This window comes from Anabrus simplex, chromosome 6 (assembly GCF_040414725.1).
Source record: "Anabrus simplex isolate iqAnaSimp1 chromosome 6, ASM4041472v1, whole genome shotgun sequence".
NCBI lineage: Eukaryota > Metazoa > Arthropoda > Insecta > Orthoptera > Tettigoniidae > Anabrus > Anabrus simplex.
Genome location: NC_090270.1, coordinates 246281218 through 246305540, shown reverse-complemented (window position 1 = coordinate 246305540; position 24323 = coordinate 246281218). Strand labels below are relative to the sequence as shown.

Genomic DNA, 24323 nt, shown 5'->3' with positions numbered 1-24323 from the left:
GTGCTTTGCAGTAGCTGAATAATATCGAATGCCATGAGAAATACAGACCAGAAAGATGTAATTCCTGAAAAGTTGTACCATACCCGATCATGCATATGTTCCTTGTGCCTGATATTATAGGCATACCTTTATTGAGTTTGCCCCGCAACTTTCTCACGGTGGAAATAGGGCCTTTTAACAGACGCTCCACAGTCTTCTTCTTCACATACTTTAGGAGGACTCATCATTGATTGAATTAGCTGATGATGATGTAGACACAATAGATTTTTGTTCTGTAACCGGTGAAAATTTAAATACGCTACTTAGAGAAACAAATAAGTGTCTTGAAAGAAAATGGAAATTGCAACACCCAGAAGGAGTGGTGCTACATTGCTGCAATTGAACATGCAGGACGAGTGTTTAGTTGTGATTTGATGATTACACTTTCAGGTCCCTCTGACCGGAAGTTTGGACAACAATCAATACAGGATGTGCCCACCACGAGCTGCAATACATTGATGAATTCGTCGAGGCATGGAGTCAATAAGGCCCTGGATTGCTTCCTGAGGAATTGTGGCCCATGCTTGCTGCACTGCACGGGTCAGTTGTTCCAGAGTTGTGGGTGGCTGAGGACGGTTGGCCAGTTGTCGAACCATCATGCCCCACATATGTTCAATAGGATTGAGGTCCAGGGATCTAGCGGGCCATTCTAAGGTTGTGATGTCGTGGAGAGCTTCTCTGGAGATGCGTGCAGTGTGAACCCGGGCATTGTCCTGCTGAAACATCCCATTAGCAATGTTCGCCATCATAGGGACAACCACTGGATTGAGTACCCTATCAACGTACTGTCGAGCAGTCATAGTACCCTCAACAAGCACTAGTTGTGATTTCACATTAAAGCCAATAGCTCCCCAGACCATACTGCTTGGTGTTGGCCATGTGTGCTTCTCGACAATAAGATCTGGGCGGCTCATCTCCCCGGTACGTCGGCGCACACGATTCCGGCGATCACTGCGGGCAAGACAGAAGCGCGATTCATCACTAAAGACGACCCTATGCCATTCGTCGACCCACGTCGATCTTTCTGGACACCAGGCCAGCCTTACACGTCACTGTTGTGAGGTCAATGGAACACCTTCTGCAGGGACACGGGCTCGTAAGCCAGCTGCACGCAGGCGATTACCAACTGTTTGTTGTGTAACGTGGGGTGCCACAGCTGCTCGAATTTGCGCTGCTGTTGCATGGATTTCCATCCGGGCCACCCGAATGATGCGGCGATCCTCTCTCAGAGTTGTCTGTCGCTCTGGGCCTGTGCAAGGTCTACGAGTGTGGGTACCTTCATTTGACCACTGCTGCCATACACCTTGTACCGTAAATGCCTGTCGGCCAACACGTGCAGCGACAGTTCTTAGCGATAATCCAGCCTCACACAGCCCAATTATCCGATTCCTCTCAAATGGCGAGAGTTGTTGACAGCGTGCTCTTCTCTGTCGTCGAGGCATGTTTGACGGAGAACACTTCACTGCACAGACTGCAAGTCAACTACGCTACACCAGAGTCCGTATACTGGAGTTGATTCCTCCACGACCAATCACGCGGGAAGACCTGTAGCAACAATCCAATGGATCTGAAACTTTGATCGTTTACATATCTACATGGCATCGTTCCATATCTTCAAAATCAACACAAACGACCAATGCCTTCATGGTGTTGCAGTTTCCATTTTCTTAAGTGTAATATTTAGCTGTAGAGAATGTAACTAAACTTATTGTGATCATTTTCTAGACTGTTCGAAGTGTCAAAGGCAGCTTGGTCTTATCACCCCTCAGCACACAGGCCTTTGTGACCATGGCGTGGCTCGCATCTAATGGGACGACAGCACGGCAAATGGAGTCTGCACTCAACCTAATCCGAGATGGACAACAGTTCTTTATTCTAGGCTTCAAGAACTTGTTTGCAGATTTCAGAGTAAGTGACCACCGGACACAGAAATTATTATTATTATTATTATTATTATTATTATTATTATTATTATTATTATTATTATTATATACAACGTTAAGCTCATCGTGGAGCGCAAGAGAACTTATTCAACTGATGGTGATATTTTTCTTCTTGCAAAAACTCTTCATTTAGGCACTGAATATTTTCCTCCGTTCTTCAGTTCATGATTTCTTTGTCCTTGTATTAATTTTCTCAGCAAAAGATAGTTGTTACCTGCTTTTTTGAACTGGAGTCGATCATGAATAATTTCCTGTGGGATACCAATTTCCTGAATGTCTTTTTCTATTTCACTAAGCCAGTTGTTCTTGACTTTCTTTGAGAAAGCATGGTTGAGAGTCCTTTTGGGGAGCCTGTCATTGTTTATTCTGAGAATATGCGCATAGAACTTAAATCGCCATTTACTGATGGTGTCGGTGTTCTTTTGAGAATGCTCGTGAAGCCCCCGAGACTTCCGTTTCATCCAGATTCCCTCTGAGTAGACTGAAACAAATATTTTCCTTACCGTTTTCTCTATGTCCTTAATAAAAGTCTTCCTCCAATAATCAAGGTCTCCGAGGCGTATAGTGCTTCAGGTTTGATTATTAAATTTGTAAAGTCTAAATTTTGCGTTCCTGGATATTCATTTTCTGTTATATCTCTTCCAGGTGAGTCTATAGGCCTTCTGTAATTTCGAGATCTTTTCCTTTGCTTCACGATTCAATCCTGGTCGCTGAATTACTTCTCCTAGGTACTTGAACTTATTCACTTGATTAATTTTGCCGAATTTAGTCTTTAGAGCTTTCGTATCTACTGTAGATAACGAGCAGATCTTTCCATGTACTGAGTTTTTCATACGATATTTGGAGCCCAATCTTAGCTTCAATCCCATGAAGGTTTTCAAGGGGCTGAACTGCTTCTTGTTTGTTGTTAGAAAGAATAGCTAGATCATCTGCGAAGGCCAAACAATGCAGATGAATTTCATTTTTGAGTAGTCGACCAATAGTTATTTCTTTTGTGTCATTTTCCCATGTCCTGATAATTTTTTCAAGTACAAGATTGAACAATAACGGGGATAAGCCATCTCCTTGACTAACTCCTACTTTATCCCCCCTTTTGTGGAGTGGATTATTATTATTATTATTATTATTATTATTATTATTATTATTATTATTATTATTATTATTATTATATAATTCACAATTTTACAAATGAGTTTATGAGCTTCTTTGGTACAATATACATGGAAGAAGTACTATTTAGTACATATGTACATATGCTTCGTTCATACTGGTATATACTGTACTTACATTGTTGACAAATAAATTTGACAGATATTTATAGGCTATTTACTATACATACTGTGACCGTATCGTCACACTGAATAGTCATTCGGAAATTAATATGTGGGGTATATGTATGCTTGGAGCTTCTTTGTCAGTACGGGAGCTCAGTTGCATCATGTTGCGTAGGGAAGACAAGGAAGAAAAATTAGTTTCTGCTGACTCCGCTCCTAAAACAAATGCCGAATCACAGGAGAGCCAACGTGAGGAGGTGATTTTAGAAGTACTTTCGGGATAATAACGCTTAAATAAACCATGAAGCACACGTCGAAGTAACAGCAAGAATATTGGGTCATTGACAAAATTATAAATTAAAATAATTTCACATTATTTATGAAATTACGTCCCAAAGAAATTACGTAACCGGCTGTAGCGTTCTGACGCAAGCTGTGAAGCAGACAACCAACAGCGGTTCCCCGTTGGGATCTTGATTTAGACGATCGAATTACTATTAAACCACTGATCGTTTTGTGTTCTGCTTTACTTCTAGTATTAGTGATTGGTGAGCCACACAATTTGCCGCATCGCTGATTTCCATAGACTCAGTGGATCTGTAGATCTCAAAGTTGGAGGGGGAACAGTACCTCTGTCTATCCCCCCCCCCCCCACTCCGTGTGAGTCCATATATGCTCGCACTTCTCAGTGTGGTTAGTTAGACAACGGGCAATCTATGAGGTGACCAGACGGTCGTTTTGTGGTCGGATTCTCCAGTGTCGTTGTGTAGAAAATATGGATCTAAATGGGAATGCAAAGATAGTGTAATTTCTTGTGGGTATCGTCAGTGGAAAACTGAATATTAGATACAGTGCTGTATGAATGACGGATTAGTCGCGACGCGCTGCGTAATTACGTGACTATGCCGTACGTTCGCATCGCGAAATTGTGACGGGGTGAAGTGCCGAATGTCGGACGAAGAAAACTGTTCTTTGATTAATATCTCGTAGTAGAGAGAGAGTCCACCGTGTGTGCGTGAGCAAACTGTATAATTATAAAAACAGACATACGAGACAGAGTTTCAAAACATAACAACCCAATGTCAAGTTATTTTCAGATTTTATTTGTTTTAAATATCGTAGTGTCAAAATAGTGATGATGTATGTGCTTGGTCTGATTGATGTAACCTTCTTTGTACCGGAATCAGATTAACAAATCCGCAATTTTCATGCTGCGGAAGATCGCAATCATAACTATATAAGGAAAGCTCTAACTGTGACGTGTGGATAAAGAGTGTTAGTGAAACGTGGTGTGAATAGTATCTTTCCAGTGTTCACGAACTCAAGACCATGGATACATCAAGAGTCATCGTGGGACGCTTTGACCCCGTGATCCTTCAAGGCGGAGCCATGGACTAAACTCACCGGGCGGGTCCCTTGCGGACTCGGACGATGGAGGACTTCTAATGGCTGTTGCGTACCAGTTATGACTTTGTAATGGGGAGATTTGTGATCAAGAGTGCTGATAGGAAAGGTGGATAAAATCTATTTAATTTGATGAGTTAAGGTAGATAGATAGATAGATAGATAGATAGGTAGATAGATAGATAGATAGATAGATAGATAGATAGATAGATATGGTTTATTTTAACTGACAAAGTTAGGGACACGTGTCCCTGTCTTACACTTAACCAGTGAAATACATAAATAACATAAAAATATATTAAATACTGAATAAATGAAAAAAGAGACTGAAACAAATTACTATGGTACTATGCTCTCCTGCTGAACATAAAAATAACTATTATAATACACAATATAAATTAACATTTTGCTTCCTACGAAGAAATTAACATACAACATATTACGAATTACAGTTTCAATACTAATAATAATATTAATAATAATAATAATAATAATAATAATAATAATAATAATAATAATAATAATAATAATATAGATAAACCTAAATATTTACAATTAATTTGTCCAATTCCGGAAATATATCACATTGACGAATGTTACAGTTTTCGTGTGTTTACTGTGGATGAAAAACATTGCAAAATGGGGATAGGGATAAGGATAACTATGTAGGAAACCTCAGCTGAGTACTTTCTAACACTATTGATGAATAATAATAATAGTAATAATAGTCAAATAATAATAATAATAATAATAATAATAATAATAATAATAATAATAATAATAACCATGAGGTGAAGAAAAAGAAGAAGAAGAAGGACCATGAGGAGAAAAAAGAAAACGAAAAAGAAGAAGACTGTCGCACTACGAGCTCGTTTCATAGAGATATTTTGAACACATACTTTTAAAACTTCAATGGTTTGATATCCCTCTGACCTCCTGCGGAAGGAAGTTCCATTCACGGCTGGCCACAGCAGTGAAGGAATTATTGTAGGTTGAGGATTTATGCTCAGGAATAGCGAGCAATGTCGAGCTCAGCGCTCTGGTGTTTTTATCATGGTGTTCAGAAAGGCTATGAAATCGTTCATACAGGTAAGATGGGGATTGTAAGGTAAGGATTCGGTGCAATGAAGTCAGGGTATGCAGCTTGCGTCTGTCTTCAAGGCGTAGCCATTCGAGGTCGACGTAAGACTGGGTAACATGATCTGAAAATTTCAGATTACATGTAAATCTTACACAGGCATTCTGTGCACGTTGTAGTTTATCTCGAAGCTCGGTTTTCACATCTTTTTAAACTACGTCACAATAATCGAATATTGGATGCACTAGGGTCTCAACTAGTTTCTTCTTTAAACTGAATGGAAAAGTAAATTTGAAATTGTCTAATGTGTGCAACGTAGCAAAAACTTGTCTATTATCTGATCCGTCCACGAGAGGTGCTGGTCAATGGTTACTCCGAGATTTTTTACGCTCTTGCAAAAGGACAAAGCTTGATTTTGAAGTTGTACGCCAGGGATGGACATGCGGTAATTACTGGAAATAAGTCTTGGGTGGGCGATTACTATAGTTTGGGACTTTTTTGGGTTCAAAATAAGTCCATGCCGGGAAGACCATTTACTTATGGCCTCTAGATCCATGTTAATTTGTTCGATTGCTGTCGAAACGTCTGTTGGTTTTGCATGGATGTACAATTGTACGTCGTCAGCATAGATGTGACGTTTACAATGTGTCAGCTGTTTAGCTAGGTCGTTGATATAGACAGAAAATAGCAAAGGAGCGAGGGTTGACCCTTGTGGGACACCTCTTTTCACATATTGCCAGGAAGAAAATGTACCTTGATTGATGACACGTTGTTGACGTTCGTGTAAATAAACTCCCAACCATCTCAGAGTACTGTAGGAGAACCGTAGGTGATAAAGTTTGGATAGGAGCAACTCATGGTCTACAGAGTCAAATGCTTTGCTGAAGTCCAATAATACTAGGATAGTCAGTTTTTGCTCATCAATAGCCTATCTTATATCGTCAGTCACGCTTAGTAAGGCAGTACATGTACTGTGATTGCGTCGGAAACCTGACTGGTGTGGGTCTAATATGTCGTGGTCATTAAGATAGTTGGTGATTTGATTATGCACAATATGTTCGAGTCCCTTGGCTACTATTGACAGTATATTTATAGGTCTGTAGTCACTGTTTAGTCTAGGAGATTTTGTCTTCGGTAAAGGATGCACCAGGGCCATTTTCCAGACAGTTGGAAATACACTATTTTGAAGGGAGAAATTGTATATGAATGTCAATACTGGAATAATAGCGTCGATAATTTTCTTTAGCATTATAATACATATATTGTCCACCCCTGTGGATTTAGTTTTAATTCGCATGATAGCCGCTTTCACTTGAAGGGGTGAGACATAACTAAAATAAAATTTGTCTCTGGTTACGGGTGGTGTGTTGTAATTTGTACACAAAAGATTTTCAAGGTAGTAGTTTTCTTCTGAATTAATTATTCAATATGAGTCAGGATAATATGACGGTAGGGTCTTCACCGTTGCCCGAATAGTGTTTTAAATGTGGGGATAGTTATGGCACTCTATCTATAATGTAAAGTTATAGAGCTTATTGCATGTTAGATTATAAGTGGGTGTATGATCTGTGTGTGAAGAACACCTCGTGCCCGGTTTCTAAATCCACCCTCCCACATTAGTTAGGCCCATGTGATTTTTCTTATTTTAATTACATTTATTTAATTGTTTTGATAGTAAATGCTGACTTTACTGAAAATAGATTCACTTCATTATAAAGATACAGTCTTATATCTCTGTTTGAGGATATGGTTAACGTTAGACTGTGAGATGGGGAAACCGTGTTAACAATGCTAGGTAGGAAACTGTGTCTGAACTCTGGCCTTCTGTAATATTGAGATATATTGAAATGATAGAGCGGCATGATATTGAGAAATATTTATAGGATATAATGAACGCCTAAGCTGATTTTAGCATATAAATACGTCAGTTTATTGCGTTGAAATAATGAGCCACTGATGATGCAATGAGTACGTATTTATTTGTGGAGATGTTTGTTTCACAGAGGTTTTTGTCTACCCGAGGATGAGGTGCGTTTAAAGGGGAAGACATGTGACCCGAGGTCTCTATACTGGCTGGTGGAGAAATGCAGGTTTTTCAGACACAGGGTTCATCTTTAGTAGTCGGTATATTTTAAATTGGTTTCCACATTTGTAACAAGTTATGGTAAAATTAATGTTGGAATATATAATTGTTACCTTTAAGAACGCAATAGCTAGGGATTTGTTTTACAGGGTCCCAAATGATGTCGAAACCGAGGCCATCACTTCGAACCTTGCAGGCACGATGAAGACCGTTAATCACAGCGACGTGTAAATAACAATGCAGCCAATGTGTGTGTTATATGTTTTCTCTTCCAGGTTATATAAGTGTTTGAATATGATATTTTGATAATCATTGTTTTATTGAAGTTAGATTTCGTGAGAATCCATTTGTAGTTTATTTAGAGTGAAGGTGTTGAGACCCTTATGACATGTACAGTAGGTTCATCAAATGTGGTGATTCGTTTCCACCAGAGTTCTGTTTACTTTTCTTATTCCTTGGATTGTGTTTTGATTATGTGGAATTTGTTTATTGCTTTCTTTTAATTTATATTTTATATATAATTCATTCGTACTATATTTGATTTAGGCGGCCACTCTAAGACTAATCTCAGAGTAAATCAGTGTTTTGAATATGTAAATTGGGAGTCTCCCCACGGGAATATCGCGCATTCGCAAGGTCGTAACTTATCACTGTAAATAGTCAAATGTTTTGTTATGATGAAATTTAGAAGGGTAAAATTATTTTTGTGTCGTATTCAACAGCCTGAATGAACTGTAGGTTTGATCAACAACAAAACCAGTTATACAAAGTTAAAACTTAGAAAGGTAATTCAACCTTCCTCAAATTATTTGAATCGAGTGAAGAAACACTCATGTTCTTAATGAAAATATGTATGGAATGTTTAGTCAGTAAGTAAACTTTGACACCGTAATTTCAATAATCCACATAGATACACTTGTGAAGATGTGGACCGAAAGTTGACTTAATTGACAGCACGGAATTGATTTCCCGTTGCTTTATTGAGTGTCAAATGTATCTTTGAAGATTAATGAATTTAATCATCAAGATTGTAGAGTGTAAAGTATGTTTCAACGAGAGCTAATTAAACCTTTAAAAAAATATATTTGTGCCTATCTTTGCCGGTATTAGCATCCTCACTTCTTCCGTTCAGTTTATGCCTATAAGTTAAATTTAAGTTGGTTGTAATTCGTAGCTGCGGACGCACCATGGCCATGAGAGGCTTGTGCCCATGTTTCGGAACGGAAGGGTAGCGGTTGACCTCGCTATGTCAAATAGGGCATTTGTCATCTCATGTGTTCGGATTAGTCATTCCAATCCAAATGAGGTGGCATTTGTCACCAGAGAGAAAAAGTCCCTTGGCTGTTAATTTCTGTGGCGCGTGGTCCCATGTGTTCATTACCCGGTCGGGGTAAATTTGCGTCGTCACATGGTCCCATGAGCTATGGGAGTTGATGGGAAAGGTCCCCCAATACATAGTCAAAATTTTTAGTGGACGATTTTCATTAGTCTTCTATATATGGTGTATGGTTCATGCCAATTAACTTCCTTACTATATATGAGTAGTGGCCAGGATTGCTGCGTTTTGTAAATCTCTGTAATTGAGAGGGTGGAAATTAAGTACTTCACCGCTCCTGTGTAGTGTCTTTGGTATAATACCATTATATCCTTTCACTACTGGAATGATAGTAACATTGTTGAGTTTCCACATTGTTTTCATTTCTGTGGCCAGATCCGTGTACTTGGAAATAGTCTCTGTACGTGTTGATTGGAAGTTGTGAGGATTAGGGCAGGGTTTGTCATTTAAGTAGATTTTCTTGTTTTTATCTACAAAAGTTGTAACTGGTCTATTGCTAGTAATTGTTTTATCAGTGATGATACTTGAATCCCAGACTGATCGGGGTTTGTGCTTCCAATGTGCTGTAATACAATAGATTAGGTTATTTTGTCGGGCTAATTTGTGGTGAATGATTTTTGCAAGTTTGTCATGCCTGTACTTGTAGTCTGTATTTGTCATTCATCGACAACCTGAGGTTATGTGCTGAATGGTTTCAGGACTGTCTGCACTGATCCGAATAGACAGACGGATCATGCAGTATATTATTATTATTATTATTATTATTATTATTATTATTATTATTATTATTTCCGACTCGTTGGCTGCATGGTCAGCGTCCTGGCCTTCGGTTCAGAGGGTCCCGGCTTCGATTCCCGGCCGGGTCGGGGATTTTAACCTTCATTTCAATGGCTCGGGGGCTGGGTGTTTGTGCTGTCCCCAACATCCCTGCAACTCACACACAACACATAACACTATCCTCCACCACAATAACACGCAGTTACCTACATATGGCAGATGCCGCCCATCGGAGGGTCTGCCTTACAAGGCGTCAAATTGAAATGTCTGCACACGGTAGCTGAGGCCATACGATTATTATTATTATTATTATTATTATTATTATTATTATTATTAGTAGTAGTAGTAGTAGTAGTATTGTGTATCCAGCGACGGTGCTATGTCGACTTGTTCGATTGCTGATTGCCACTTCATCCTGTCGAAGGCATCTTCTGGCTTAAGGCTTGTCACTGGCATGTCCTCTATGATTTTGCCCAGCCAGCGTTTCTTCGAGTGGCCATGGGGGTGATTTTCTCCTGGATCATAGTGGAGAGCTGTTTTGAAATATAATTTTCGTTGCCTCTAGTGAAATGTCCATACCCCCTGAACCACGATTCTCTCATTTTGCCCTTAACCCTGCTGTTCTCTTCGAGTTTATTGATCCGAAATTAATATAGGAAAAGTGCGTGTAATTTCACTTTCCAAGACTGATTGGGGTTTATGATTTCAATGTGCTGTAGTACAATAGATTAGGTTTTTTGTCGGGCTAATTTCTGGTGAATGATTTGTGCAGTTTTGTCATGCCTGTTCTTGTAGTCTGTATTTGCCATTAACCGACAACCTGAGGTTATGTGCTGAATGGTTTCTGGAGATGTATTACATTATCTGCACTGATCCGAATAGACAGACGGATCATGCAGTATATTATTATTATTATTATTATTATTATTATTATTATTATTATTATTATTATTATTATTATTATTATTATTATTATTATTATTATTATTATTATTATTATTATTATTATTATGTACCGGGTGGTACACCTCTACGCCGCTCGTTTAAATCTTGCGCCAATTAGAACTCCTCTACTGGTGAAACACTGAACTTGGAACTAGACCAACTTAACTTGTTCCTCTGAAGATTTCACTGTGTGAATTTCGACTTGTTTTTGTTTACTATTTATCAAGAAGAGTGGACATTCTCTCATAGATGTCTCTAATAAAAAAACCATGATCATGCACCCTGGTGCGAAGTGAAGGAACTTTATTTGAAGAAATTTTGTACTCATAAGTTTTTGTCCTTACTAAATTTCGTTCTTTCATTTGTGGGTTGGCAATATTAATCTTTCCTTCCGCCAGTTTTGAACTTAGCCAATCCAGAATTTCTGCAATTAATTTTTGACCAATCGTGCCTTTCTTCTTCGATTTTGATGTATAACTGTAAGCTACCCAATAAACGCCTGTGGGTGTGTCTTAATTATTCATGAAAGGTCTCGAACCTTCCCCGAGGGTATAAAAACTGCTGATTTTCCTGTCTCTCGGCCACTTCATCAACATCTAACTTAGTGTATGGACGTGTAGCAGGAAGCTGCAAGCGCCTCTTTCTTCAGGCAGCAGTTCTTCAGTAAGGTGATGGCCGCTTAACATCTTTATTTCTTGCTAGCTCAGCAGTTTAACCCGCAGGAAAGGTCCGAAACTTTTACAATGTACCCTACCTTTCTACAAATGTAAACTTGTGCCGGATTATGTAAACACTGCATATATCTGTAACTGTAAATCGGGGATAGAGAGTGCTTTACCCTCTCGAGCTCCCCTTCATTTTGACTTGAGGTGACTACGTTTTGGTAACTGATTTTCTACTCTTCCTTAATGTGTTAAATTTATTCATTATACGAGTCACCTCCATAGTTTGGGAATAGCCCCTGTTTCATCGGCCTAGTGTCTCTTAGGTTTTAAGAAATTTCATGTAGGAGTGCAAATATTATCACTCGCGCCTGCGTAGGAGTACGTGCTTAAGGAGAGCTGCAGTGCTTTCTTATGGGGGCTAATATCCGTTAACAAATCAGAAACATCCCCCTTCCCTTGGTTTCGCTGAGATAGTTACTTTTTATTAGGGTCTCCAGTGAAACATAATGCTTCTGGAACAGCTTACTATGATGGAACAGAATGCATTATGATGTTATGATATTTAACTCCAGTCGCTAGGAAAAATTTTGTTCCTTCTCGTGCTCTGTACCCGATACTATTCCCCAATGGACGTCACCCACTCGGCAAATATTTGTGAACCTCTTCAAACAATTACGTGAAATTGGATGTGTAACACCTAGTAAACGTAACAGAAACAAACGAGTGACTGGAGAAGAGGGCGAAAGTAACGCTCCAGCTGCTGTTGCTGTAGATCCGCATGTTAGTTGCCGTGCAATCAGACGAAGAAGTGGCATGTGTCAGTCAAGTGTACTACGCGTTCTTCACCTTCATGAGTTCCATCGTATCATGCCTCCCTCGTAAACAACTGCATGGAAACGATTTCGAGATTCGTGTTAACATTTGTACACGAGCATTAAGAAACGATACATGAGATTTATCATTCATCTTGTTTAGTGATAAAGCAACATTTACAAACCATGTCCAAGTAAACTTTCGAAACATGCACTATTGGCCCATAACCAACCTCTACTGACTTCTCCAGGTGGAACGTCAGCGTCCATGGAGTTCAAATGTGTGGTGTGGAATAGTGAACCATCAGCTCATAGGCACTATTTAGTAGAAGGAAAAATAGATTCTTAAAAGAATTTCGGCCTCCTAACAGACCAAATTCCACAGATGTTAGAAGATATTCCACTGCAGACTAGGAGGAACATGTTGTATCAGCCTGATGGCTGTCCAGCGCATATTGCATGACGTACTACTGTATAGCTTGTTTCCAAATCTTTGGATTGGACAAAGTGGACCTGTACCTTGGCCGACCAGTTCACGAGATTTTACCACTTTAGAATTTTACTCTGGGAAAAGCTAAACGATACTCTTTACAAGGACGTACCGACTACACCGGATGGTATAAAACGATGTAGTACTGCTACCTGCGCTGAAATTTCTGACGAATTGGTAAAACGTCTTTACTTGGCAGTCTAGAAACTTGTATTGAAGTAGGTGGACGTTATTTTGAACACAGTTTTCGAAGGCCAATTCTCTTTCTCCTTCAGAATCAAAGGTATTTTGTTATTCACTTTTTCTTAAGTTAGTGCTGACACACGGAACATACAACTGCCGGGTTTTATAATTTTCAAACTATAGTAGAGCGTAAGCTACTTGTACTGGAATATTGAAAGAAACCAACTTTGACATTTTAGTTCACTCTAATTTTATTTTGTTAATTCCAATAGGCATTGTTACATTTGCCAAATGTAACTCCCTAAAATACGGGCTACAATTATGAGCCATTGGTTACAGTTGATTTCTGTAAAGATAGCACATCAATAGCACCTTCCATATCAGAAATATTTGGGGTGCAATTTCTAGGCGATTCATCCTGTATATATACATACCTACATTAAAATTATATGGGGAATGATTCGTAAGTCGAAGAAACTATTTTTTTAACTCTCGACATTGTGTACATACTGGAGATCTAATATAGAAGTTTGAAAGTGTATGATACGTATTTTGTAATGCTGTCACCTGATGGGGCATGCATACAGTAATCTCTCGGAGGATGGACAGTGGGACCATGACTTTTGAAATCATCACTTTGTTCACGAAAAGGATGTTTACATTCTTATATTGTAGTATTCAAAATAGCCCACGATTTATTGCCATCGATGAGGAAGATGAAGAACACCATCGACCACATGAGATTCGTTACGGTTACAATGTCATGTGCGTTTCTTCACTTCAGGAAATGGACCGAAGTCATGCGGACTACGATCGTGGAAATAAGGAGGGTTTGATAAGAACTTCCATCCCTAAAGCCTTAAACAGTGTCCATCTATGGTTACTTCAATTACGCAATGACTGAAATTGAGAACATGACCACCTCCAGACAGTCACGCCTCATGTGATGGCAGCATCACAAAATACCTTTTACGCACTTTTAAACATACATGATACAGTTTCATATTTGGAAACTTTTCGGTTGATAAAATATAGTTGCATGACTAATGAATCAAACCCAGTTTGACAACTTAAATTATTAAAAGTACATTCATATGAAATGAACATATAAATATTGTATTTTACTGCTAAACAATTTAGAAAGATTGTGGTCAGTGTCAAAGGGTAATTAATAAGGCGTTATTAAACTGAAAGTACAACAAAAACCTATTTGAATCTTGAATACGTACGAATTTAACAAGTCAGCGAGTTGCATTATGAAGATAAAAACAAAAATACTTTAATCAGTACGGTTTGTTTCTAGTCATTCAATTACACCAAGCCGTACGAGAATGCGCGCCAAAATTTAAACGAGAAAAGGAATGCTATTTGGTCCGACTTCTATTCCACGGACGCTATAATGACGGAAGAATGGAAGCAAGCAAATTACGAGCTACGGCACGTAATTACACGTTACGCCACTCATGGATTTCACCACAGATTCTGCCAAACCAAAAACTTCCACCAGCCGAACGAAGACTGTGTATGTAACCTGTGCAACGATCATTGTGAAAGATACCATGCACAAAACTGCAAAATGAGGACAACCTCAATAATAAGAATGGCATTAGCATAGTTGACCATCTGTACAAAAACTGTTTTTGCACATTGTGCGCTTTTCATTTAATAATAATAATTACACAAGATCCGCCAAACAGCTTCTTTTAAAGCATTTCCACTTGCATTTATGATCATTAATTATGGGTAGACATCGAATTTGTTTGCCGATATGCAAATCTCCATAACCGACAAGGAAGTGCGTTTGAAGGTGAAATTGGACTAAATATTAAATTTAAGTGCATATAGATATGCATATTTGCATATATTTGAGATTAGTTCATACATTTCAATTTTCGGACTTATTGCCCATGTTTTCCACTTTTTCATGCATATTTTAAATTGTTTTACAAGCAATCTCCAAAAAAATGTAATGTAATTAATGCCGGGAACTCTTTCGGCAATGGAGTGGTTGAAAGGGAACTGATACTTATGAAGAAACTTTCCAAATAATACCAGAGTCAGTCAACAAGCTAGAAACATGTGGATTGCATCTTGGCGATTCGTTGGACATTGTGGAGAAGTGAAGCGTGATATGGAAGGTATCCTCAGGAAACCACGGACTCCATCTGCAAACAAAATACCGTTATGTACTTAAAAGGAACCAGGGCTACATCATGATAGCTATAAATAAATATTCGTCTGGTACTAATATTGTGGATCTTCCAGAATGTTTAAGAGCTACACTCGCTCCCGAATTCAAGTACTCTCCTGTCGCATACGTAGATGTAGAAAGATCATTCTCCGCATTGAGGCTAGTTGTAACAGCCATACGTCACAGATTTAAACCAGAAAACTTGGAGAAGGCTGTTGTAATTTACTGCAAAACAAATTATGGACAAGAAAAGTAGGGTGTGCTGTGTAGAATGGAAGAGGAATGTGTTTATAAGTGTGTTTCTTCACGTGTGTGGCTTTTATACACTGTTTTCTTAAAACTTACTCATTGATTTATCATGTGTATTAATTAACACACGATGTCTTATCCAGGGGAAACTATGCAAGGTTTGTTTGTACTAGTGGAACAGCCGCAGCTGTAGCTAGTGCTTGCATGTTTTTATGTATTGGAGTGGGTGAATCGCTTGGATCTAGTAAAAATGTCACGTTTGCAGTTCATACAAGTGTTTAATAACATGAAATAAGTGCATACTTATATACACATTTCAAAGCTTTTCGCAACATAGTTGTATGCTTATATTGGCGATTTTTACAGCATATCAATCCGATGTCTAATTACAAGGTTCTGGTGGTAACAAAGCTAAAATTTAATTTTTGTTTTAAACATTTAGAGTATAAATGCTAAAAACGTAGAAGGAAATACCTGAGGTTTTATTGTGTTCAAAGTATAATATTTTGTTTTTCAGAATACGACTACTGTCACTGTAGATATCGCAAATAGGCTTTTCCTCCAGTCCAACAAGAACTTCCACGTCCGAGGAACGTTCCAGGAGGCGATGAGAGAAGGTTTCCAATCCGAAGTGAAAGAGGTGGACTTTGCTACGCAACTGAGCGAAGCTCGATCCATTATCAACGAATGGGTTCAGGAGAATACACACGGAGAAATAACAGATCTACTTAGTGAAGGTAAATATTTTCTTTTCTAAGGAAAATATATATTATATTAATTTCAAAATTTGTATGAATTTTGTGAATTCGCTCCTAGTTTGGCAGATGTGCTGTTTAATGACCGATCACCAAATAATTATTTTTTATCTATCTCTGTACCTGTCTGTTTCTACATTATAATGGCAAAGCGACTGAGGTACTTGAACCAAACTTTATGCGTATTTAGAATGCATCAAGTAAAGGACATGTGTTCATGTACATACCACATCAAAATCTCTGCTAGAAACATGAAACAATATGTTCCAAAAATCTCCATTCATATCGATAGTGAAAACAAGATAATGCGTGGGCTATTAACTGGGGAGCAAATAGTAATTAAAGGTATTTAAGATAACTAGATATTGGGTTTTTACCTGCGATTTGTAAGTTTTCTTACAAGCCCAGGAGTATTATCCAGACGATTTGGCCGTGGAAAGTAAAAAAATCAGCAACTTAACGCAGATTTCCGTCGGTCGTAAGGAGGCTCCCATACTGAATTCCAAAGTACCAACTAAGAAAAAACCACACTGAATCAAACATAATAGCCCACTCATAAAATGTCGGCTAATAGGCGGACGAGTAAATGTGTAGCTTGTGAAAAATGTGAAAAGTGGAGAGGAACATGTAATTTGTAATGGAGAATGTGAGGGAAAGTTCCATATTTCGTGTGCTCAAATATCGGAAGCAGTATTTAAAGCCATAAGAAATGGTAAAGAGAATTTATTATGGTTTTATCACGACTGCAAGAAAAGCAGCTCGGAAACGATGGTTATAACACCCTACTTTGTTAAGGTGAAAGAAGACCACTCCAATGAGGGAACACCTGAAAATAAAATGCAAGAAGAGTTCCTAATTGACATCTTAAAATCCTTAGACTTCCAGTTGTCAAAATACGACGAAAGTTTGGAAGCAAGTAGACAGTTACGTTTGGGTATCGAAAAGTTAACTAAGGAAGTGCAAGCGACAAAAGCCGACAACGAGAATTTAAAATCCGAAAATATTACATTACGTAACAAAGTAAATGACTTAAACCAGTACTTGAAGAACTATAACATTGAAATAAAGAATGTTCCTGTGACTGGACGAAGATTTTTTTTACCAAATTGTAGAAAATGTTGCTCGAACCCCGTAGTCTCAACTTTAATGTCACATCTCTTCAATTTTTTAGCTTCTACCTCACTGACCGTCGGCAACGAATATCAATGGGAACAACCTACTCAGGATGGCATAACAAGTCAATAGGTGTCCCTCAGGGGTCGGTTGTTGTTAGTGTGAACGACATAGGGGACGCATTGAAATATAGCAAGTACTAGATCTATGCAGATGATCTTCAGATGTATTATCACTCATATCCACAAGACATACTGTACATGTAGCCATTGACAGAGTAAATTTTGACTTACGAAGACTGAATAACTATGCCAAAAATTATAGCTTGTTAATAAATCCTAACACAACTCAGACTATAATATTTGGTACCAAAAGAAACCTTAACTTGTTAAAAAGTAGACATGTACCCCCAATTATGTTAAATAATACTGTTGTGCCCTATTGTACGTCAGTAAGAAACTTAGATGTTATGACTGAGACACTAAATTGTACAAAACAAGTGACAAATACACACAGTAAAATTCAGAAATCCCTTTTCCCCCTCAAACGCTACTCTAATACATTTCCAAAACTTCTTAAAATTCAACTGGTAAAATCCCTTATCTTAACTGTTCTAGACTACTCAGATACTGTACTTACTGACGTATCTCAAGGCAGTAATAAGATACTGGAACGGAATTTAAACAACTATATCAGATTTATATTTAAGCTGCGATATGATACTCACATTTCACCTAATGATATGGAGTTGTCATGGCTTCGTGTTCATGAGCTTCGCAGTCTCCACATGTTGTCCCTTCTGCACGGATGGGCGCCCATATGGCAGTTTGTAGGGTAGGGGGCTAGACCTGGGGGTATGTAGTGTTTTGTAAGATGAATGGCGGTAGAATTACACCCACGGTATCCCCTTCCTGTTGGTCGGGGGGGGGGGGCAGTACTACCACGTCTACGTAATACCGATTTTTAAATCATTTTCTTGAAAGAAAAACACCTGACTACATTAGATTTTTGCCTTTCCGTGAGAGCTAGAGGGGGCCGCGGCCCCCCCTTTCCCTCGGGCAAGGGCGCCCTTGTCTGCACGGAGTTCTAAACTCAGGTGTACCGGATTACCTTTCATCAAACATTAATTTCCTCTCCTCCTATCATAACCACGATACACGATCTGGCTCCTCTTTAACTATATCTCTCAGTCACTCCAGAGCTTACAACCGCTCCTTTGTAGTCAATGCCGCAGGATGTGGAATATACTCCCTACACACATTACAGATATACGTTGTTGTAGGAGATTTAAGATGAATCACAGAAATCACTCGGTGAATACTTATAGCTGACTTTTACGATGAGCGAAGTGTGAATGAGTGCAAGAATGACCATATACTATATAAATTAGAAATGTATTTGCTATTATGGGTTCTTATTGTGTTTCCTTCTTTTATTATTACTATTTCTAGTTTTATAATTATTGTCGTGTTCATTTATATTGTTAGGTTGTACATTCTATAATTATTTCTATTATTACTATCTCCATAGTACTACTATACTTTTTAATCATTTGTTGCATATTTTTAAATTAAGTTATATTTCTGTCAAATAATTTTTTAAGTGTTGTGGTTAAGTGTAAGAGAGGGCCTTGAGTCCCTAACTTCGCCGCGAATAGAGACGAATTAATTAATTAATTAATTAATTAATTAATTACTTGCTTGCTTGCTTGCTTGCTTGCTTGCTTGCTTGCTTGCTTGGAGAACAAATCATACCTGACAAGGACATTGAATACTGTCATGGAAAAGGAAAGAAAACCCAAAGAGCACATCACCCCATACAATAACAACTAAGTTCTAAACCAGGCGAAAGGGACAGAATTTTGGAGAAAACAGAGGAAAATAAGTGCAAAGACTTATATTATAGTTCAGACTTTTCCATTTTCATAATGAAAATTTTATAGACGATAACCAAACTCTTTTCTGGCTGGTCCGCAGTGCTAAAAGCGCCCTACGGAACGTGTATGCTTGGGCAAAAAGTGGTAAGGTATTTATGAGGAAAAGTTATATCAGCCCAGTCATGAATATAAGGTCCAGTGCAGATCTTCCAGAAGGATACACTAAGCCAAGCCCATAAGGATATGAACCAGGCTGGAGTATCAGTAGAGAAAATAGCACTGATGTACCAAGATAAAGCAAGAATTACCCTATTTCAGCACAGTCAGGTAATAACTGAAGCAACACAACTAGACAACCAGAAAATCATCCAGAACCACGACATGAATTGCCTAGACTCATATACAGATACATATACTGAAATGCAAATCGAAATATTCTAATTGTGACGAAGAGACATGAACAGATGCTTCACGCAATGGATATGCGGATACTAAAATGGTCCATGGGGGTAACACGACCATGTCAGATATGAAACGGTGGAAAGGAACTTCAAACTCCCCTCTTTTCCTGACAAGATGAGGGAAGTGAGGCTGCGCTGGTGTAGTCACGTGCCTACAGTGGATGTTGAACGTATTATAAGACGGACACTCACATTCAGTCCAGGTGGATGGAAACTCCCAGGCTGGCCGAGAAAGAGATTGATGGAATATTTGCGAGAAGTCATGCGAGTCGTCGCTGTCTGGCCCGGTGATGCTCCAGATCGGACAGAGTGGAGAGCGAGATGCAGAAAGGCGGACCCCACATATTGTAACCGTCCAGGCTTCTCCAGCCCTACTAACTTAATATAATATCATTTTACGCGATATCATTTGATATCAAATTTATCCGCCATCGGCAATTATTTGTAATAAAATATTTATTCAACGTCAATCATTTGTAATCAAGGCATTTTGGAATCATGATAACATCGTTTTATTATTTAAACTATTATATTATGTAGGATAAGAATTCATTATGTTGTAAATACGGTCAATATGTTGAAACATAGTTGTTTTCATTTCATCTCATGTTTGTGTATACGGAGGGTTATTCTTGAAGCTTGGGATTTTGCGTTAGTCATGGGTTTATCTTATGACCAAGGCTAGTAAACAGCGACCCGTGCGCGAGGCTTGCAAAGCTGGTCAGCTATATCATCGCCACGCCTTCTGGACTTGTCGAGGAAGAGAAGGGGAGTTGATGCTTCGATCTATCGAGTCAGATACTCCGTTGTATATGAGTTTTGAGATTGAACTGTTACCAAGAGTGGGGGTGAGCCCGGATATATACTGATTCTCAACACGAGAACGGAAGCTTCCAACCTTCCAAACTTAGGACCTTACGACCTTACAAGCTAACATCCTAACGTGATACTCCATCACTAGTACTTCTACTGTGAACATCTACTTTGAACGACGTGATTTTATTTTTGAAACAGTGTGTGGTCGCTCCGCGACATAGTTATTTTGTACAATGTGTTGTCACTTCGATACAGTACTTAGTTTCGGTTATGTTATCGGATCTACGAGAAACGAAACAAGCTTATGGCTTGTGTGATATTCAGTAAATATTGTGGACGAAGAACTATGTTTAGTTCAAGTCCATGGAATTTTGGTACAAGTCTGTACCGTATAAATAGTATAGCTCAGTTGGTTTGAGATTTCTACTAATATGGAAAAATTCATATCTCTGAATTTTCTCCTCATACGATCAACGCTGATCAGTTTTTACAAGTATAGGGCCAATGTCTAATTTAAAGACAAGGGAAATAGGGAGTGCTAGTCCAGATAGCCCGTACCACATCAGAGAAGGAAGGAAGGATGTCCATGGAGAAAAGTCTACATCGAGAAGAAGAGAACGAGTAACCACGGAAACCAGATGACGTCAACGAAAGTTGCAATTGGTGAGCTTCAATTAGATAAAGCAAGCAATAGTAAATTCAGTAAACTATAAATTCCTCCACGCTTTAAGGAAACTTTTCCGATTCATCTCATTTTTTTGTATAATAAATTCATTTGTATTTTATATTGCGTTAATTTTCGTTCTTAAGCGATACTTAATGGTTAATTATTTAAAATCCTACCCCTGTGATTTAAGTATAAGTCTCTATGCTAGTAAATATAAATTTTGGTTTACAGTTTTATTTAAAACTGTAACCATGGCGCCCAAACATTACATAGAGAAATGGGGAACCATGGAATGTTAATTGTTTCTATTTGCGTGCCAATTTGCGGGCAAGCCACAAATAGTTTATTTAAGATTCATGTGTCCCAAGATAATAACTTTCATCTCCACAAGTGTTTTGACGAGGTGGGACAGTTACAATATTGATGGGCACAAGGCCAGGAAGAAGCACGGGAAGAGAAAGATACAGTAAAACGTGCTCAAAGAGGAACTTGAATAAAGCGGAAACGTGTTTACTATGGAATATCTTAACGGTCCCGGCGAAGTTTACGGCGTTATAATGTTCTTACTTTTGTATAATACGGAATTCCATCAATGCGGAAACGGAAACGGAAAATTAAAGAATTCTTGAAAATCTACTTATATAGTGCGGAAAATATTAGGAACTGATGTAAATAATTGTGCATTTCTAGTGCTGATATGGACAATGTCATTGGTTGACAAACTGACGCACGTGTTTGCAGAGAGTGATAGTACGGGTGGTGGAACGAATGAAGCGCTTGAAACGCTCCGTCAATGTCCAACTTGTGTCAAGTAAGAAACGTTCCCTGCGAGGCAGAGAACATCATTCGATGTGATGAACAACTAACGAATCACTACGTTTTCGAATCGGCTACAGCCCTTCTAGCGGTGAGAGAAGCCGAGGAAGAGGAAGGGACGGAAGAAGAAGGAGACGAGTAAGAAAATGAAGATCGAAACAAGATTCGAATCCAAGAACAGGCCCACAGTGCTTTTGTGACGTAAAGCAATTTTCCATTACATCTAACTCTTCCACTCTTCTTGAAGTAATGTACTGAAATCAGGACCGCATTCAGAAAGACACGATTAGAAAGAAGAGGAAATAAGTTTCTTTTTTTTTTTTTGATCTGTGGAAGAAAGCTTGGTGTTGTGAATTACTATATAGAGTTTCATGTTGGAAATAAGTTTAAGGAGCGTATATCTTGTGTTCTAAAATAGTGTACTCGACTTATCTAGTGTTGTGATAGTGACAAAGTGATGTTATTTGTATCACGCTGTATGTAGTAATAAAACGCAGTAATAATAATAAATAACAAATCAGTGTACTACAGTATACGTACATTAATCTAGATAACATAGCATCATGCGTAAGCAGATACGAGGAAGCTATACATAATATTTAAAACTACTGTATTTTGTATCGTGTTTTGTATAACGGTGGTTGTGATTGATGCTTTAAAGCAAAATATGATATTCTGTGTAATGCGGAAACATCTCTAATTCGAAAAGAAATGATCACTTGTGAGTCCGCTTTGAGCAAGTTTTTTAAATTATTCATGTTTGCTTCCCGTGCGTGTTTTCCTCTTACCCCCTCCCACTATATTTCTCCCTTACCACCGCGCTGCTTCGGTCGATCATTGGTAGAGTGTCTTAATCATTTATTTATTTATTTATTTATTTATTTATTTATTATGCCTTTGTAGGTGGCGAAGTTAGGCTCTTGGCCCTATCTTACACTTAACCACTGTAGTGATACATCATTGAGAGCAGAGTTTGATTACATAATATTATATAGTAAATAATAATCTACACAAAAATACATTACACTTTCAGTCACACAAGTTAGTCAGCTGCATTCAGCAGGTAGTCTTAAATTTAAGTAATGAGGTGGAATTTCTGACACTCACAGGCAGAGAATTCCAAAGTCTAGAACCCACCACAACAAAGGAATTGTTATACATAGAGGATCGATGAACAGGAATAGAAAGGGAGGAACCATAGCGGTTATTACTGCTGTGATAGGAGGACAAATACTTCAGCTGGAATGAAATGGATGGTCTGTCTTCAGACAGCAGTCTGTATATCTGTATCAGTATGTGATACGTTCATCGTTTGTCAGGTTTCAGCCATGAAATAGTGTGATAGTACGGGGTGACATGTGTATCATAACTCAGACTGTAAATAAATCTAAGGCAAAAATTAAGCGCTCGCTGAAGTTTCGAAGTCTGCTCTTTTGTTGCGTCTACCAGAATGACGTCACAGTAGTCGAGGACGGGAAGCACTAGCGTTTGTATGAGTTTGACTCTCACATTGCAAGGTAAAATATCGCTGTTTCTTTTAACCGAATGAAGTATCGAAAATATTTTTTACACACATTCTTAATATATTCAGACCAATTTAAAGTTTCTTTCATTGTCACTCCAAGATTTCTCACAGTTTGGCTGAATGGAATAACTCTACCATTCAGTATAACTGGAGGAATAGTTTCGTATCTTAGTGTGTCCAACAATTTTTGAGAGCCAATAATGATTGCTTGTGTCTTGGAGGGGTTAAGAAGGAGGGAATTTTTCAAGGAGTAAGCATTAAGTCGCTGAAGGTCAGCATTGATGCCTGTTATGGCATGAGGCAAATCAGAGGTCTTACAGTGACAGTAAATTTGTAAGTCGTCCGCATAAAGATGGCAGCTACAATTCTTTATATTAGATGAAATGTCGTTTATGTACAGGATAAAGAGCAATGGTCCTAAACACTACCCTGCGGCGTGCCTTCCTTCCTGGTTCGCCAGTGAAAGGTTTGATCAAGGGTTATAATTCGTTGCGCGCTGTTTTTGAGGTACGATGAAAAGAAATTAATAGTTCGTTGATCTAAGTAGTAAGACTGCATCTTGTTTAATAGAATCTGGATGTTGTTTATAGCGTGAAATGCGCTACTGAAATCAAGGAGAGTAAGTATTGTCACCAGTCTTTGGTCCATTGCGTGCCGTATGTCATCAGTCACTTTGAGCAGGGCAGTTGCTGTGCTGTGTCCCTTCTTGAAGCCAGATTGCAATGGGTCTAGGAGAGAATGGTTGTTTAAGTATTCCAACACCTGCTCACGAACAAGACGCTCGAGTGCTTTGGAAATCGCTGGTAAGATAGAAATTAGTCTGTA

At 38.5% G+C, this 24323-nt stretch overlaps 1 protein-coding gene across 2 annotated transcripts in view; it reads left to right on the top strand.

Moving 5' to 3' along the window:
* The window catches only part of LOC136875697 (leukocyte elastase inhibitor), a 133677-nt gene that overhangs the window by 48090 nt on the left and 61264 nt on the right, over window positions 1–24323 (top strand). For both annotated transcript variants that reach the window (XM_067149258.2, XM_067149256.2), the window contains 2 exons: window positions 1765–1947; window positions 15987–16206. In XM_067149258.2, coding sequence (XP_067005359.2) covers window positions 1828–1947; window positions 15987–16206 — 340 coding nt within the window. In that variant the 5' untranslated portion in view covers window positions 1765–1827. The remainder of the gene's footprint in view (window positions 1–1764; window positions 1948–15986; window positions 16207–24323) is intronic.